At 47.4% G+C, this 18,282-nt stretch overlaps 1 protein-coding gene across 1 annotated transcript in view; it reads right to left on the bottom strand.

The window, feature by feature from the left end:
* The window catches only part of LRRC45 (leucine rich repeat containing 45), a 416,324-nt gene that overhangs the window by 314,418 nt on the left and 83,624 nt on the right, over nucleotides 1-18,282 (bottom strand). Inside the window, exon 5 of the mRNA XM_085617558.1 lies at nucleotides 5,846-6,024. Within this exon, the coding sequence (XP_085473684.1) occupies nucleotides 5,846-6,024 (179 nt within the window). The remainder of the gene's footprint in view (nucleotides 1-5,845; nucleotides 6,025-18,282) is intronic.

Genomic DNA, 18,282 nt, shown 5'->3' with positions numbered 1-18,282 from the left:
GTAACTCACCAACTCTCCTTAATGAAGTGATTGCAAACAGGAAAGCAACCTTCCATGAAAGGAATTGCAATGGATATTTGTGTAAAGGCTCAAAGAGTGGACCCATGAGTCTTGTAAGTACAATTTTTAGATTCCACACCGGTGCCGGGGTGATCTGGGTGGAATGATTCTTTTTAAGCCTTCTATTAAGGCTTTAATCTCAGGAACTTTGAATAAAGATAAATGCGGCCCATTTTACAAATATGCAGCGACTGCTGCAAGATGCAATCTAATAGATGTATAAGCTAGACTTACAACGTTGTAGATGCAGAAGGTAACAAATAATGTTTTGAATGGAAGCATCTAAAGGATTAATTTTGTTGTTATCACAATTGATAACAAAACTTTTCCATTTTGCTGCATAACAAGCTCTGGTGTAGGTTTTCTTGCTTCTTTTAAGATATGCGTACAGTCTGGTGGCAGATTGAAATATCCAATCTGTATGATTTCTGGAGCCAAATCACTGAATAAGTTCTTTTGGGTTTGGATGCCCAATTTCTCCATGGCTCCGAGTGAGATGGCTGGAGTTGAGATGCAGCTGGTTGACAAGCCCACGTAGGGGCTATTAGAATCAGTGGGAGCAATGTTTGCCTGGGCTTTCGAACCAGAAACGGAAGGAGTAGGAGAGGCAGAAAAGCGTGGCCAAATATCCCTGACCAATTGATCCATAGGGCATTGCCTTTGGAGAGAGGGTGTAGGAACCTGGAGGCGAAGTTTGGGCATTTTGCGTTTTCCGCCATGGTGAACAGATCTATTTGTGGGAATGGCCATTCTCGAAAGTATGGAAGGAGAATTTGGGGATGAAGTTCCCAGTCGTGTATTTGCTGTCTCCTTCTGCTGAGGAGGTTGGCAATCTGATTGATCACCCCTGGAAGGTGTTCTGACAGGAGAGGAATTCTGTGATGGATTGCCCAGCTCTAAATGGTGTGAGAGAGGCGTGACAGGTGGAGAGAGTGTGCCCACCCCCCGTTTTTGTACATAGTACACAGCTGTCATGCTGTCCGTGCGGACTAAGACAACTTTGCCTATGAGGCGAGACTGAAATGCTTTGAGTGGAAGAAATAATGCTAGAAACTTTAGATAGTTGATGTGTAGATGTTTGTGCTTGGTGTCCCAGAGACCCTGGATTGTGTAACCTTGGAGATGGGCACCCCAACCTGATAGAGATGCGTCTGCTGTTAGCACGATCTGTGGAATAGGGTCAATGAAGGGCTGTCCTTTAGATACATTTTGTGGATTCCACCACTGCAGAGAGCGATGAGTGCAGCTGTCTATCAACACTTGACCTGTCAATTGACCCTGTGATCGATGTCACTGATGTGCTAAGCATTCTTGTAGGGGACGCATGTGTAGTCTTACATGAGGCCCTATTGCTATGCATGACGCCATCATCCTGAACAATTGCATGAAGGTTCTGGTTGGTAATTTTTGGTTGGCCTGAAACTGAAGTTACAGAACTTGAATATTGCGAATTCAGGCTGTATTGGGAGAGGCTAGAGCTTTTTGAGTTTGGAGAGTGGCTACCAGATACGATTGTACCTGTGAAGGCTGCAGGTGAGACTTTGATGCATTTACTGTGAAACCCAACCAGTGGAGTAAGTCTAACATGACCCAAGTGCGTTGTAGACACTTTTGGTGTGTACTGGCTTTGATGAGCCAGTCGCCTAGGTAAGGGAAGACGTGGATCTGTTGCCTTCTGAGATGAGCTGCCACTACTGCTAGACATTTGGTGAACACTCTTGGGGCAGTAGTTACTACAAATGGAAGTACTTTGAACTGATAGTGTTTGCCTATTATCACAAATCGAAGGAATTTGCAATGAGTTGGATGTATGGGAATGTGAAAGTATGCGTCTTTTAAGTCCAGTGTGAACATAAAGTTGCCTTGATGTAGAAGCTGAAGCATCTGTTGAAGTGTTACCATATGAAAATGTTCTCAGAGTATGTACTGGTTTAACACTCAGAGATCCAGAATGGGTCTTAAGAAGGATCCGTCCTTTTGGGAATTAGGAAATATAGAGAATAAATCCGTGAACCTTGGTAGTGTAACATAACTGGTTCTATTGCTCCCTACTGTATGAGGGATTGCACCTCTTGAATGAGTAATTGTAAGTGGTCTGACGACAGTTTGTAAGCTCGAGGTAGAATGTTTGGAGGATTGGTGGTAAGCTCCAGGCAATAACCATGACGAGTAATACCGATCACCCATTTTTCGGTTGTTATGGATTTCCAAAGGATGAGAAACTGTTGAAGTCTTCCCCCGACAGGTGTTAAGTGATCGGGGGAAAGTGTGGGCAAGTCACGGTTTGTTAGGGGAAGGGGTGTTGCCTCCCATGAGCTCGTCATCCCAGCGGCTCAAGGGAGCCTTTTTGAAACAGAAGGGGGATGGGAGCACACTGCTACCTCCCACCACTGGGCTGACGAGCTCATGGGAGGCACCTGTGCGCCAGGGAGAGGTACAGAGACCTGAGAGGATTGTGGCAGCTTTCTCAGCAAACCCCAAAAGAATTTCGTTTTATCTCTACTGAAGAAGGATGAAATCCAGAAACACATGTGTCTAGAGATTAACAGCACTAACCTGCACCAACTTTGGTGAGACACTCTGCAACATTTCAAGTAAGCATTTAAATTGAACTGCATGTACCAGGATGCAAAGGGGCGAACTGTGCTGGGAGGTAGCAGTGTGCTCCCATCCCCCATCTTTTTTTATTTTTTCTAGGGATTGGTTGACTACAGAACCAAACAGGCGTTCCTTGTCAAAAGGGGTGTTTAAAATGGATTGTTGTACCTCAGGTTTAAAACCTGAAATCCTAAGCCATGTATGCCTTCTGAGGAGAATGCTAATATTTATGTCCCTAGCAGCATCTAGAGCACATCTAATAGAAGAGTTAGAAATAAGTTTGCCCTCTTGAACTAACTCTTTTGCCTTGTTTTTGTGTTCTTCTGGGAGATATTGGAGCACTTGCTTCATCTCATCCCAGTGTGCTCTGTCATACTTAGCTAGCAGGCCTTGTGTATTTGCGATGAGCCAGTAATTAGAAGCTTGAGCGGCTATGGGTTTGCCTGAAGCATCTATGAGCCTAGATTCTTTATCTGGGGGAGGAGCCTCAGCAGACGTTTGTGAATTAGCTCTTTTGCAAGCGTTGGATACTACAAGGGAGTTGAGAGGCAGCTGACCTTTAATAAAGATAGGATCAGATGGCGAAGGTTTGTGTTTATCGACTCTAGGAGTCAAAATGCGTGCTCGCACTGGATCTTTGAAAATTTCATTTAAATGCCTCATCATGCCCGTCACTTGACCTGTGTGTGGCTTCAAGTGTCTCAGATAAAAAGTCCTCTGCTACCGACTCTTTATGTAACTCAACTCCATGGTACTCTGCTGCCTTAGCAATGAGTTCATGGTAAGCAACAATAGCATCAGGTGGGGTAGGTTTTGCAGGGTAAAGGTCTGCTGGAGCATCAATGGTGTAAATATTCCAGGGGTCTACAGGCAAATGAAAATCTTCCTCATCAATATCTCCCTCTTCAGGCTATGAAAGTGGAGACTCAGGAGGTGAAATGTGTAAAAGATCTAAATGTGGAGAAGAGGGTGGTGATAGAGGGGATGGTGGAGCAGGATAAACAGGCCTGGTAGCTACATCTTTCTTCCTCTTTAAAGGAATCTTATAGTGAGAGTCCTCAGAAGGAAGTATGTGTTTAACTGGAGATTTAGCGTGAATATGTCCTGTATCAGGATGAATATAAATCTTCTTTTGTTTGGGATCAAGTTTGGGATGAACAATGTCCAAATTAGAGTCAGAAGGTTAAAAACTGCTGTTTTTTAATGTCGGCACCAAAGGTTTCGATGTTGGGATGGGCTTGGTTTTAGGAGTGGAGGATTTGGGCTCCGAAACATGCTTTGGTTTCGGCGTGGAGGTTTTCGGCTCCGAACCAAGGTGGTTTCAGATTCGAAGATTTCGATCGACTCGGTCCCGAGCCGACAGGCTTGACTAAGTGTTTCAGTGCTGAGCCAGAAGACGGGGCGTAGGAAACATCGTCTCGGTGTCGACCTTGGCCAGAAGGCAGAGGTGGTGCCGAAGCCTTAGGAGTTTTGAGTATGAGGCAAGGGGTCATCGGTACTCACGGCATCCTGTCCCGGAGGTACGTCTTCAGACTCCAAGTCTATCTCTAGTTCCAAATCTGACTCTGGAACGGAGATGGCCTCTTCTTCTTCTGCCGCATCAACGTCTTCATGCTTGGATTCTTCACCGAAGATCTCCAGAGTGTGTTGAATATTCTGACGTTGTATTTCATGACGTCAAGCCCGTCGATCTCTAAGAGTCTTTTTGGACCAAAACGATTTGCAAGTGTCGCAGTCATCTTCTTTGTGCTTCGGAGACAAGCACAAGTTACACACTTTATGCTAGTCGGTGTGAGGGTACTTAGCGTGGCACCCAGGGCAGAATTTAAATGGAGTCCGTTCCATCAACAGAAGACCGAATATGCGATGTTACATCGCATGCACTACAACGCATGCGATTACAACGCGTTTGTTACAAAGACCGTGTTGTTACAACGCAAGCCATTACATCGCCAGTCCTTTCTACGACTTGCTGTAGGGGGCGCGCTGGACTTAGGAATAGAATAATTAACTATTCCAACTCCAGCGTGCGCAACAATAGGGAAGGTGTTGGAATAGTAAATTATACCATTCCTTAGTTTAGCGCGCCCCCTACAACAAGTCGTAGAAACAACTTGCAATTTAATGGCTTGCATTGTAACAACGCGGTCCTTGTAACAACCGTGTTGTAATCGCCTGCGTTGTAGTGCATGTGATGTAAACGCTGTTTCACTAGAAGACTGGACCGGCTCGGTCAGACCCAGAGGCCACCCACGAAGTTTTCGATCGACAATGAAGGATTCGTTGATCGAAGCAATACGCGGAGAAGTAGGAAACACGTACGAAACAATATCATTGAGGGTAAAGTGGATTGCGCACCGATGGGAACCCGAAGAACGGTTTCGAACAAGAGCGCAATGGCGGAAAAAAACAATCCAACAATGGAGTCGATACCCATGCGCACTATCACCAAAAGGAGGAGTCACCTTACCAAGTGACTCGAAAGACTTCTTCTAAGAAAAGCACTTGCAAACATCCAGACCCAACACTAGATGGCAGGAGTATGCAAAGCATGTGTATCTACAGCACACATGCCTCGAACATTCTATTCCTGTAATTTAACAGTGTTTCTCCTCGGTACTGTAGTTTGATGGAGCTGGAAGTGACATCTTGTGAATAGGAGTATATTTCCTGGCCTTCAGCTTGGCTGTAGCCCTTTAGAGGTCCAATGTTTCTCCCATATACTGTGTAATCTTTTGGGGTGACTTAATAGCAAATCCATATTTCTGTTCAACACCAGAAACACTGTACTCTCTCCTCAGCTCCTTCCCCTCTCCTACCTAGCAGCATCAGGCCTGCACTACACTGACAATCTAATCAGTCTCTGATGAACTATCCCAGCATGCCCAGCCTGGCCCACACCATACTCAGATGCTGCAGACTTGAATCACTAGCTGATTGTACATCAACCACAGCTCATTCCCTGTTCTTACCCAGCTCCAACATACACGGTTTGCACTGAAAATCACCCCATTCACATCTTTGGCTTGCATATGCAGATAGTGGTATTTCCATATCAACATTAGTTTCAAAGATACTGTGCCACCACTTCTACACGTGTACCTTTTCTAAACAAGCTCCCACATGTGTGCAGAGGATCAAAACAACACTGAAAGTAACAGTCAGCGGTTTCTCTCCCGTTCCTTACCCAGCTCCTGCAGGCTTGAATTGCGGTTTAGAGCTACAGCAAGCTCTCCAGACCCTTGGTGGTTGATTTGATTATTGCGGAGGTCCAGCTGCTGCAGGGAGTGATTGGATCCAAGACCTTCACAGAAGAGGGAAAAGCCATCCTCCCACATTCCTAAGTTATTCCACTCCAGGGTAAGTCTATGAGACAAAGAGGACATAGGCACAAGAGTTTAGGAGATAGCCCACTATGTTGGGCCTCTATCATAAACACACTTGTTCCACACCAAACAGTCACCTTGCTCAGTGTTCTAAGCAAACACTGCACATAACACCTATCATACACACGCAACACAAAGTGCCTATGCGTCACTCACCACACCGGGCACCTATCACATACTGCACAGCACACACCAAATGTGACAGTGCACATTACAACTACATTCACTGAAACGGGCTTAAAACACACATGCCTCTCATGAGTCATGGCCCCCTACCCACACACAACAATGGGAATACATGGTTTCGTACACCAGGTGCACAATACCCACTTGACTAAATGGGGTTCAGCCCGACATCCTCCAATACATTTAGTGTTTTAGTCTAGGCTGATACAGCTTCCAGGACACACACAATTCTTCAGCTGATGTGTGCTGGACTGGGCTGGAGATGGGCCTCACTGACAGCCCCTTACAAAGTACTTTGCAGTTCAGCCACAGGTTAAAATGCATACAAACGTATGGGAACTGTGTTAAACTAATTGGTGGGAAAGCTCAGTATTAATGTGATCACTGCAGATGTCTGTGTGTGCAACTTGTCCCAATCCTGAATTCTGGTTGGTGAACTTGAGCACAGGGAAGAGTATTTTTAGTGCTACGAGGTCCAATCTTGTGACTAAAAGCACTGTGAAAATGCAAGTCAATATGTAAAAGTTGTATTATAGACAGTATAATGTAGGCTGTCACAACATATACAAAGAGATTTAGGCCTAGATTTACTGGCATTTTGAGCCAGATGTGCGCCACAAAAGAAATTCAAACTCAACGAATGGTTTCCAAATTTACTTTCCAATGCAAATTATGATTTGTGTTGGAAAACTGCCTAAAGTAACTCAAAGTAGCACAATGCACTACTCTGAATTCAAGGGGGCATACTATGGGTGGCACATAGGAGTTCACATGCAACCATCCATTGGTGCGCCTCAAATGTATAATTACTATAACTGGTAGACTGGCTTTGTGCCCAAAAACGTATGCCTCCTCGAGGCAGGCGTAGGAGTGGAGCAACTTTAAAAAGTCACCACATTTATCAACTTTTCATATGAGCTGTACTGTACAACATACACACAAAGTGGGAAAAGTATTAAAGAATATTTTCTGTACTGGAATGGTCCCACTTGCATACAACCAAATGCCTACACTACTGAACTATGGTGCAAGGATGGGTGCATGGTGCAAAGCAGCCTAAAGTGTGCCAGCGCAGGGAAAGGGTAAAAACACACAATTTATTTATAAATATAGCACTGTTCTGCACGGTCTTTAATGCAACGTTGTGTAGCAACTTTGCCTGAAAAGTTAGTAAATCTCCCCAAGTGTGTTATAGAACAAGTTACTTACCTTCGGTAAAGCCATATCTGGTAGACTATATCTAACCAGATTCCTTGCCTTAGAATTTTACCCAGGCGTCAGAATGGATCTGGAAGTTTTTCATGAGCAGTACTCCTGCGTGTGGTAGATGGCATAGTTCAGCTCCGTGTGGCATCGTTGGCATTGTCCGCACCAGAAGTGACGCGCGTAGTGCCTATATAAGTGCAACTCCATTGCGCTGACGTCAGTTTCGTTTTGCGTCTATCCAAGATAGGAGGGTGGACCCACGAAGAAAACTGATCACTGGTGTGTGGAACTAGGGCCCTAAAAAGGGAGCAGCCATGTACCTATAAATCGGTTTGCAGAGCGGGAAGGATGGGTGGGTCGGTAAGGAATCTGTGGCTTGATAGAGTCTCTACCAGATAAAGCGTTATCGAAGGTAAGTAACTTGTTCATCTGATAGAGACCTCTAGCAGCAGACTCCTTAGCTTATAATAGATACCCAAGCAATACTTCTCCGGAGGTGGGTCTGCAAGCTTGATTTATACTAGGGAGTCCTGCATGACCGAATTGGCAAAGTGCCCGTTCTGACGGACCTTACTGTCCAGGCAACAGTGCTTGGTAAGCATATGCAGTGAGGCCCAAGTTGCTGTCTGGCAGATGTCCAGGACCGGAACTCTGCATGCTAAAGCAATGATTGCAGTCTGCTCTGGTGGAATGAGCATGCAAACCCTCTGGGAGTTGCTTCTTGGCCGATGCATAACAGATCTTAATGCAGAGTACAATCCATTGGGAGATGGTTAGTTTCTGTTGATCTTCCACCTGGAACGGTTTTGTGCGGTCAAGGTATAATGACTACACTCTTTTTGGGTCCAGTCGGTGGAGTCTCTCCTCTTTCTTAGAGGGATGATCAAACGGCAGAAAGTAGGCAAAGTGATGGACTGGCCTACACGGAACGGATAGCCACCTTTGGCAAGAAGGATGCTAGGGTCTGAAGGACCACATTTTTCTGGGAAGAAAGAGACGTACGGAGGCTGGGATGACAGCACCTGCAGTTCACAAACCCTCTGGGCAGATATAATTGCCAGCAGAAATGCCGTCTTGATAGTGAGAAGACCAAGAGGGCAGATAGGAAGCAGCTCAAAGGAAGCACACATTACAAAAGTAAGAACCAAGTTAAGGTCTCATTGAGGTATGAAATAGGGATCAGCAGGAAATAACTGTTGTAAATCTTTAAGGAATCTATTTATAATAGGTAGGACGCTGGCTCTGTATATACTATACCAAAGTGAGGTACAGTGTGCACAGAGTCCAGTGGAACCCAAAATGTAGGCAGAGGTAAAGTAGATAGCACCTCACTCGCTATTTGTGGTAGTGTGGTTGAGCAGTAAGGCTTTAGCAGAGGGCAGTGTTAAGCATTTGCTGTACCCACTCAGTCAGCAAATGAATTCACACACTCAAAGACCACTTCAGACCAATTGTTTTTGTATAAAAAAAATATTCTTTTAGTTATTTTATATTCTAGAACCAAGAAAGCCTGGCACATGTAAGCAATAAATACTTTACAGTAGTAATGGAGTTGTATCACAGTTTGGATTGCAATTGTATATGCACTTTGTTTTGATTACAGTATTGTTACTGAAAATAAAATGCTCTGGAAATTTAGTACATATACTTTGTACAGGCTTTTTAGTAAAATGACCAGTAGATTACTTTGCAGATTACTTTTCTTACACAGTACAGTATACCTGGAAACTGCACTGGGACATTTCCTCTAAACAGGTGAGTAAAAGCGTTTTTGTTATTTAGTACAATTTTAAAAGGTTTTCATAGATTCTCCAACTCCACACTTAAAAACTTTTCATTGAAAAACAGGTAATGTTATCCTATGAAGGAAAATAGTGTTATTGTTTAGCGAGTTAGTACTTTGTTGTGAGAGTTGGTATTCTGGGGTTACACTCAGGGGTTCCCCAGAGTCAAGGATGCACTCTTGTTACACCTTTAGCGGCACTAGGGTGGCCGGGTGCAGAGTGCTGAGGCCCAATGCTATCCAGAGGGGGATAGGGGGCCTCCGGTTGGTGGCTGCTGACGAGCAGGCCACTGGGTTGTAGGAGCAAAGCTCCTAGACTTAAGCTCAGGGTAAATGGGCGTTCAAGCCAGCACAAAAACCAGCACCTTTGGCGTCGGATGCCCTGTAGCTTTCAATGGGGAGTCACCGGTTTGCAAACACACTGCAGGCTCGGGGACGAAGGTCTTCAGGGTGCAAACAACAGTTGGAGAGGTAAGTTGGGATGCTGGAGGTTGGTTTGGCACCGTCAGTTGGGCCGTGCAAGGTCGTGGGGCGTAGGGTGAAGGGGTGCCTTTTAGGGTCGGATCTTCTTACCAGCTCCTGGTCAGGGTTGGGGGGACCTTCCGGTTTGAGGCTGCAAGCGTCGGCTTGAGGCAGGTCAGGGATCACCGGATCTCGGGTCAGGATTTCTGGTGAGACCTCCTCTTGGTGTTGGGCCACTCGAACTCAGGCCGTGGGCATCGGGTGCAGACCCTCGGATCCTTGCGGAGCTGGAGTTTGTTGATGAACATACCCGGTGCTCACGGGAGACAGAGTCTTTGGAATGGAAGGCAGGCAGGTCCTCCGGGTTTCTCGAGGTTGCTGGCTGCATGACACACTGTCGCTGGAGCAAGTTCGAGGTGGGGACAGGCCGGTAGGGTTGGGGCCAAGTCAGGTGACGTCCAACTCTTGTTAGCTTTGGCACGGCTGTTCGGTCCTTCTTTTCTTCTACTGGTTTCTTGTCTGAGGAAGCAAGGTTCAGGGGTGCCCCTAAATACTAGATTTAGGGGCATTAAAGGTAGGTAAAAGGTTGGGACTAATGGGTCCCTTCTCTGGGGTGGGTACACCCCCTATTGTGCCACCCTCCAGTGGGAGGTGGGGCATAAGCCTTTCCCTAGTTGGCTGGGTCCCACCATCTGCAAGATGGCAGGGACTGAGAGCTGTGCTTCACCTCGCCTCCCCCACCTGAGGGGTGGAGTTGGCAGAGGTGGGCACACCCTTTTCCTCACTTGTTTTTCCCGCTGGTTCTCCCACCCAAAGTGGGGGTCAGAGCCAGTGGGGACCAGTTGCTGAAAGCAGCAAGTGGCCTGGGGAAGCACACAAAGTCGGCAAGCCTTTGAAGCTTCCCCCCTTGTGCATCCTGCCCATCCTGGGGGAAGAAGCTTGGCACCTCGGAGGTGAAAAATCTTGGGGTCTGGTTGGACGCTGGCCTTACCTTTATAGGACATACTAAAAAAACGGCAGCCTGTTGTTTTGGTCTATTAAGAGGTCTTAGACCAGTCCTTAAATACTTTGATGCCCCTACCAGACAGCTTGTAGTCCAGGCTACTATCATCTCTCGCCTGGACTACGCTAGCTCTCTTCTGGCTGGGGCTAATCAGGCTGAGTTAACGCGCCTACAGCGGGTTCAAAATGCTGCGGCCAGAGCCATTGTTGGCCTACCCAGATTTTGCCCGGTGGCGAATGTCCTTCGCTCTTTGCATTGGCTCCCTGTAAGGAAGCGTATTCTTTTCAAGGTCCTTTGCTTGACTTTTAAGATATTAAGAGGTATAGGCCCTGAAATCCTGTCCAATCTTATTTCTTTCTATGTCCCCACTCGTAGCCTCCGATCTCAGGGCCAGGCCCTTGCTGTGGTCCCTAGATTTAGACTCTGTCGGATGGGGGGTCGTTCCTTCAGCGTGAAAGCTGCACTAATTTGGAACACCCTCCCAGTTGAAATCCGTCAGTTAGACGATCTGCTTTCTTTCCGGAGAGCCATCAAGACTTTTCTGTTTTAGTTGTCTATCTTAGGTGTCCCCGTTTCTGTTGGGTTGTGTTCCTCCTTGTCTTTGCGCCGGGACGCTCCTTGGCTGGAGTAGCTGTGCGCATAATAAATCAATTTAACATAACATAACATAACCTCGTCCCAGGATGAAAGCAGCCACTGAGCCTGGACACTAGTGGTAGGTTGTTTTTCAGGGGGCATCTCTAAGATGCCCTCTGTGTGCATTTATCAATAAATCCCACACTGGCATCGGATACCAAACTTCTCAGTTTTCAGTGTAGCCATTATGGTGCTGTGGAGTTCATGTATACAACTCCCAGCACCATATAATCCTAATGGCAGCACTGAACTTGCAATGTCTAAGAATGGACTTAGGGGCACAAGCATTATTGAAAATACCTGTCGCAAAGGGTTTTACGACCGGTATTTTAGCATTTGGGATACATCAACCCAAATGCAATTTTGCAATTTAGGTAATCGCAAATTTTGCGATTACCTAAATTGCGAATGCATTTAGGGAATCGCAAATTGTGATTCCCTAAATGCAATGCATGATGCACTTCAAAATAGCGATTTCGCAATTTGGAATCGCAAATTACCATCAATTTCAAGTTGGTGGTAATTTGCGAAAACTTTGAAAAATGCACAAAAGTGCATTTTTCAAAAGTGCCATGTTGCGCACACATGTCCTTGAGGCATGTGTGTGCGCAACATGTGATCACATGCCAATTTCAGGGGTGCATCATGGTGGCCTTTTGGCCCCCTTGAAATTGCATGCACAATTTGCGAGTACCTAGTTGGTACTCGCAAATTGCGCATGCAATTCCCATTTATTTCTATAGGCCTCTAGACCCATAGGAATGAATGGGAAGCTATTCCTTAATTGCGAATCACAATTTGCAATTCGCAACTAAGGCATATGTAGTAATCGCTAATATTTTAGTGAAACCTACATGCATAGGCAATTGCGATTCCATAATTACGATTCCTTAATAATCGCAATGATGGAATTGCAATTGCCTACATTGATGCATGTGCCCCTTACACACTGTAGGGGTACAGGGCTCATGCACCTGTACCCTCACCACTGGTATAGGGCACCCAGCTAGAGGGGTGACTGATCTATGCCAGGGCAGTGGGTTGTAGGCATGGCACACAGGGATGTGTGCATTGTCGACTCTTTACTTTGTTCTGCACCAAGACACGCAGCCTGCAAAGGCAGTGTGCGAGTGTAAAGGTGCATAGGTGGCACAATAAGTGCTGAAGCCCTAAGAGGCCTTCCCTGGTCACAGTGCCCTGGGTACCTGTGGTACCATTTACCAGGGGCTGACCTGTGGCCAGAGATGCTAATTGGGTTTTGTTTTCAATGCAGTTTTAGGGAACGAACATAGGCCCTGGGTACTTGATCGGCAGGAGCCCAGGGCACACTCAGTCAAAACACATCAGCAGTTCAGCAAAGAGTGGGGGCAACCATGCAGGAAGAGGGACTTGAAGAGAGATTGGTCACCTGGCAGCTGCAAGAAGGCAGAGATGGCAACTAAATAACCGTTCACTGTGTATGCAGAAACCAGCTGGGCGAGGATAAGGATAAACAAAAGAACTTGGGAAAGGGATGCAGATAAAGGGTCAACCTGGTTGGCTAAACACCATGCCACAAACTTGCTCTAACGGCCACATAATTCAGTCTCGGTGGAGGGATGCCGAGCTACCAAGATAACATTACAGACTTCAGACAGAATGTCGGAAGCAGTCAACTGTCACCATTCAATCACCACACATGAAGGCAGAGCGTCGACAGGCTTGGGTGGAGAACCATGCCCTGCTACTATGACAGAAGATCCTACCGAAGGGGCAGCCTGATTGAAAGACTGATGGCCATGCTGAATAGCTCAGGAAACCAGACTCTCTGAGCCCAGTTGAGAGCCATAAGGATGACTTGGACCAGTTCTTTCCTGATCTTGTTGAGAGCTCTGGGCAAAAATAGTGTGGGCAGAAAGGCATGCTAGATGCTGAAGCTCCACTTGAGACAAAAAGCGCCACCATGCGAGAGACGCCTTGAAAACATCAGCTCGCAAAACTGCAGACATTGCGCATTCTTAGCACTGGTAAACATATAAAACCAAAGCTCTCCCCAATGCTAAAAGAGACCTTACACCACCTCCGGATGGACCCGCTAGGCATTTTTGGCTACGTTTGTGTGCTCTGGCATGTAGAGATCCTGCCAGGTGTTGAACCACCAGGGAAATGCTCTGACATTCTAGCCATGGCCAGAGAAGTAGGGCTTCTTGACAAAGGATCCACGACCTCACCCCGGCCTGTTTGTGGCAGTACCACAGGGTGGTGGTGTTGTCTGGGAACTCCTGCACTACAATTCCCTTGATGGAGCGTAGAAAGGTTTTCAATGCCAGTCGGATTGCTCAGAGCTTCAACAGATTGACCTGGAGCCCAGATTCCACCGTAGACCAGGGGCCGCTGATCTCAACCTCTCCCAGATGGATGTCCTAACCCAGGAGTAACGCATCTGTCACTACTATCAGACAGCGGCAGTTTGTGCAGGTAAGTGGGGTGGAGGGGGCGGGGAAGGAGTCAGCAGACTATGGTATAGGGAAAATTAAATTAATAAATAAATCCTATTCTATTGTGTCGAATTATCCCCCCCTCCCGCCCCACCATGCTTAGCTGCCATATCACGGCTGCTATCCGATCTGGTTGGGGAAAGGAGAAGGGTCTGCCGCTGACCCAATTTGTTAACCATCATTTCAGGACCTTTGCAGTGCCCTCTGAGATCTTGACCATGTCAGAGATATTCCCCTGATGCTGAGCCCACTGGAACTTGAGGTCCCATTGCAGAACCTGCATACGCCAACAGGAATGTGTCACAAGCAGGATGCAGGAAGCCATGAACCCCAGCAGCCGCAGTCAGTCTCACCAAAATCCAGGATAGAGGTTGAAATATCAGTATCATAGCCTAAATATCCTGAAGTCTCTGTTCGAGAGAAGAAGCCTGAAAATGCACTGTGTCCAGAACATCTCTGATGAAGGGAAGCGCCTGAGAAGGGGTCAGGTGTGACTTTGGCATGTTAATGGTGAACCCCAGAGAATTCAGGAGGTCTACCGTAGTCTGGAGGTGGGAGATGACAGCTTGGGGGTGAGCCCACCTTCAGCAGCTTCAGGAGATAGGGGAAGATTGGCACACCTGATCTCTGCAGATTGGCTACAACCACCGCCATCACCTTGATGAAAACCTGAGGGGCACTGGTAAGGCCAAAGGGGAGCACAGTAAACTAAAAGTGCTTGTGGCCTACTGTGAACCGCATGTAACGTTTGTGGGCAGGCAGGACAGGGATGTGGAAGTATGCATCCTGCAAGTCCAATGCTACCATCCAGTCTCGCAGGTCCAGGGCAGACAGGACTTCAGCGGGCGTGAGCTTTTTGAATTTCTCCCTTTTCAGGAAGAAATTGAGAGGTCTAGGATAGGATGAGATGAAGGCCTCCGTCCTTCTTGGGCACCAGAAAGTAGTGGGAATATAATCCACATCCTACTTCTGATGCCGGCACCCTCTATATAGCTCCCTTGGCCAAGAGATCCGCCACTTCCTGGTGGAGTTAGGCGATATGGTCCTCCATCAGCCTGTCTCAAGTGGGTGTCATGACAGATGCTGTAGTCATAAGGGGAAGGGAGTAGCCCCTTCGGACAATCTGGAGAACCCAGCGGTCAGATGATATCAATCTCCAGTGGTGCAGGTGATAGCGTATCATGCCTCCGACTGAATGCCCATGCTGATCGGAGGGCAAATTAAAGCAGCTTAGAGGCTGCAGCTGCTGGGGGATGGTGGACTGGTCTGACCTCTGGTTACCGGACCCTCGAGGTTTGTGGGTACCGCATCCTCGGCCACGCAGGGGCTGGGAAGCTTATATGCCATGGTGGCTGGGCGGGTAGAGATGCTGCTGGAAGCCCCTTTCGTGCACACAAAAGGAATGAAAGGCAGACTGGGGTTGGTGAGGGGCAACAGAAAAGCCCAAGGACCTGACAGTAGCTTTGCTGTCCTTGAAGAACAAAAGCACTGATTTCGCCATGTTTTAAAGAGACGGAACCATCAAAAGGCAAGTCCATGGGCGAGGCCAGACATCCTCCGAAAAGCCAGTGGTTCTCAACCTCAGCGCCGAACGATGAAACCGCTATGCCTAGTGAGTTGGTTGTATCCAGCACACAGTGTATGGTGAACTTAGTTGTGTCCCTCTTGTCAGCAATAGCTTGGGAGAGTATGGTTCGGGTTTCCTCCAAGACCATAGGTAGCAACTGTGCAACTGAGTCCCAGAGTGAATGGGAGTATCAGCTAAAAAGGCACGGGGTGTTCACCGACCGAAGTGCCAGGCTGGTTCTTTACCAAGTTATCCAGCCTCCTGGACTCCTGTTAGGTGGAGTGGCAGGGAATGTGCCAGGATTTATTCCAGAAGTTGAGGTTTGGACCACCAAGCTCTCCAGGGTGGTGTGTATGGTGAGGAAGTTGGGATCTTCTGGGGCGGGGCGATGGTGGCAGACAATTGTCCTCTTCAGAGCCCCTGTGCACGCCTTGGATCAGGCCCGGAGTAGGATGCTGTGAGGACTTCATTAAATGGGAGAAACAGTTTGGAAGGGGTGACTCCGGTCTGCAGAACCTCCATCAAGACGTTAGCCTTGACAGCCAAGGAGGACACCTGAAGGTCCAGGACCTCAGCTGTCCTCCTCAATACCACAGCAAATGAGGCTTCCTCCTCCATAGCTATGGTAGGAGGGGCGACCAAGGTAATATCTGGGGAGGTGTCCAGTCCACTGGTGTCTCTCAAATCCTTACACCAGGTCTCTGATCTCCACCTCTCCCAGATGGCCACCCCAATCCAGAAGCGATACATCAGTCACCACTGAAAGCTTGCTATTATAGTCTGAACGGCCTGGACTCTCTTCCTAAGGAAAAGACACAAAACCAAGCTGTGTCCAGAATGGCTTAGATGAAGGGGAGTGTCTGAGAAATAGTCCAGTGTGAATTTGGCATGTTGACAGAGTACCCCAAAGATGACAGGAGGTACGCCAAAGTGTTGAGGGGGTTGGTGACTGCCTGTGGCGAGCCCATCTTCAACAGCCAATCGTCTTGGTAGGACAAGACTGTCAACCTGAACTCAGAAGGTGTGCTACCACCACCGCAATCACTTTCATGAGCATCTATGGGGCACTGGTGGGATCAAAGGGGAGCACAGCCTACAGGAAATGTTCCTGTCCCACCATGAACCACAGGTAGCATTGATGGGCCAGCAGGATGGGTATATGGAAATAAGCGTCCTGCAGGTTCAATACCACTACCAGTCTCCAAGGTCGAGGGCAGACAGGACTTGGGCCTTCCAGGGGAAAGCATTGAAAGGATGCAGGTCTCAAAGTGGACAAAGACCTGTGCCCGTCTTGGACATTAGAAAGCGAAGGGAAAAACAACCACATCCTACTTCTGGCACAGGAACCCTCTCAATAGCTCTGGCTAAAAGGGCTTGCATTTCCTGCTGCAAAATGAAGAGATGGTCCTCCATTAGTTGTTGGTGGGGCAGTGAAGGTGCAGCAGCGAGAAAATGAAGGGTAGAGCATAACCTCACCAAACAATCTGCAGGACCTACCTAACTGAGGCTATGCCCTGCCAACCCAGCAAGAATCCTTGGATCCAGCTAAGGATATGCTGAAGGGGATCGGCACGTCGGCCTACAAAGGAAAGTGGGGGGTGGGGGGGGTGGAAGGAGTGTGGCGGTGAACTGGGTAGCACATTGACAATGACTGCGGGGTGGTGGGCCTCAACTACGAAACTGCTGGGTGTCATGTGGGGGTTGGATTGGCTGGGAGTATGGGGTACCGCAGCCGAAGCCACGTAAGGAACGGTAGGGCTAGTGCGGCTGGCAAGGCAGGTGCAAATAAGCCCAGGGAGTTGCCATGCTCTCCTTGTGCTTCTCGAGAGTGGATGGAGCATGTAAACGTAAAACACGAGGGCTGTCGGGAGTGTCCCAAGACAAACTTACTAAAAAGTTATTCGTGCGTGTATTAAAGTCCCTAAATTTTTCTCTGCATGTATTTCGTTCTTAAAACCCTCCAATCTGCGAATCAAATGTGTGTTTAAAAGCAGAACCAGAACCTGTTTTGCAAATTGCATCCGTAAGGATGCCTGGTATTGTTTCTGTCCTGGCGCCTGTATTTACAGTATTTGTAACACTTGCGAATGCCCTCATTAACCAAGACGAAAGGCTATTTTTTTTTAAAAGCTCAGTGGCGCCTGTTGTCTGTTCTACCAGGGAAATCTACCGTGCAGTAAGGGAGTTTGAGGAGCGGGTGAGTGAGGGGGATCTAAACCTGATATGCGAGTGGCATGCTCTAAAAAAAATATCCTTCGAGCTGCCCATGTTAGTAGTTCTGTAATGAGCGGGTAAAATGGCTTGGAGTCTTAGCGTGGGCACACGATCCTGTGCTCTTTTGCAACTCACTGATTCTCAATGTCACTCACAAAATGCGCAGTCGTGTGTGCCACATAAACTCCATGGGGCAGATTTACAAGCCCCTCTCCAGGACATTGGACAACCAGCAGAAATCCCACAAAATCATCTTGTTTTAAGAAACATACACTCTCTCCGAGAAAATCTCCGAAAGATATATATGTGTTTGAACTGGCATAGCGCTAACCGAGCTGAGGAGCAACGAAGCATTCTATTTAGCAATAAAGTGGCGCTATGTTGGATAAAATGTTTGCTTTGGCTGCCACCCCAATACATAAGGGGTTGCAGAGATTCTGTTGCCTACAGATATCCGCTAGCCGCTTTGGAAATCCCTAAATGTGAGGCATATGTGACAGCAGTCACTGACAACCACATCTGAACTCCCGCGAGATAACAGAGTGATTAATGACATCCTTCCAAGGATGAAAACCCTTGATTTCGCATCTGATTTCATAACACACGAGTACAATGTTGTAATCTAGTGTTGCAATGTGTGACCTGCAGCCTCGTGCTTCTGATCACCAGTAATGTGGGAAAGGTAATGAGTGGGCTGGAGTTGA

The sequence above is a fragment of the Triturus cristatus genome, chromosome 7 (genome assembly GCF_964204655.1).
Source record: "Triturus cristatus chromosome 7, aTriCri1.1, whole genome shotgun sequence".
NCBI classification, from domain to species: Eukaryota; Metazoa; Chordata; class Amphibia; order Caudata; family Salamandridae; genus Triturus; species Triturus cristatus.
The sequence above is the reverse complement of the archived record's forward strand: the minus strand, read 5'-3'. Positions and strand labels throughout refer to the sequence as shown.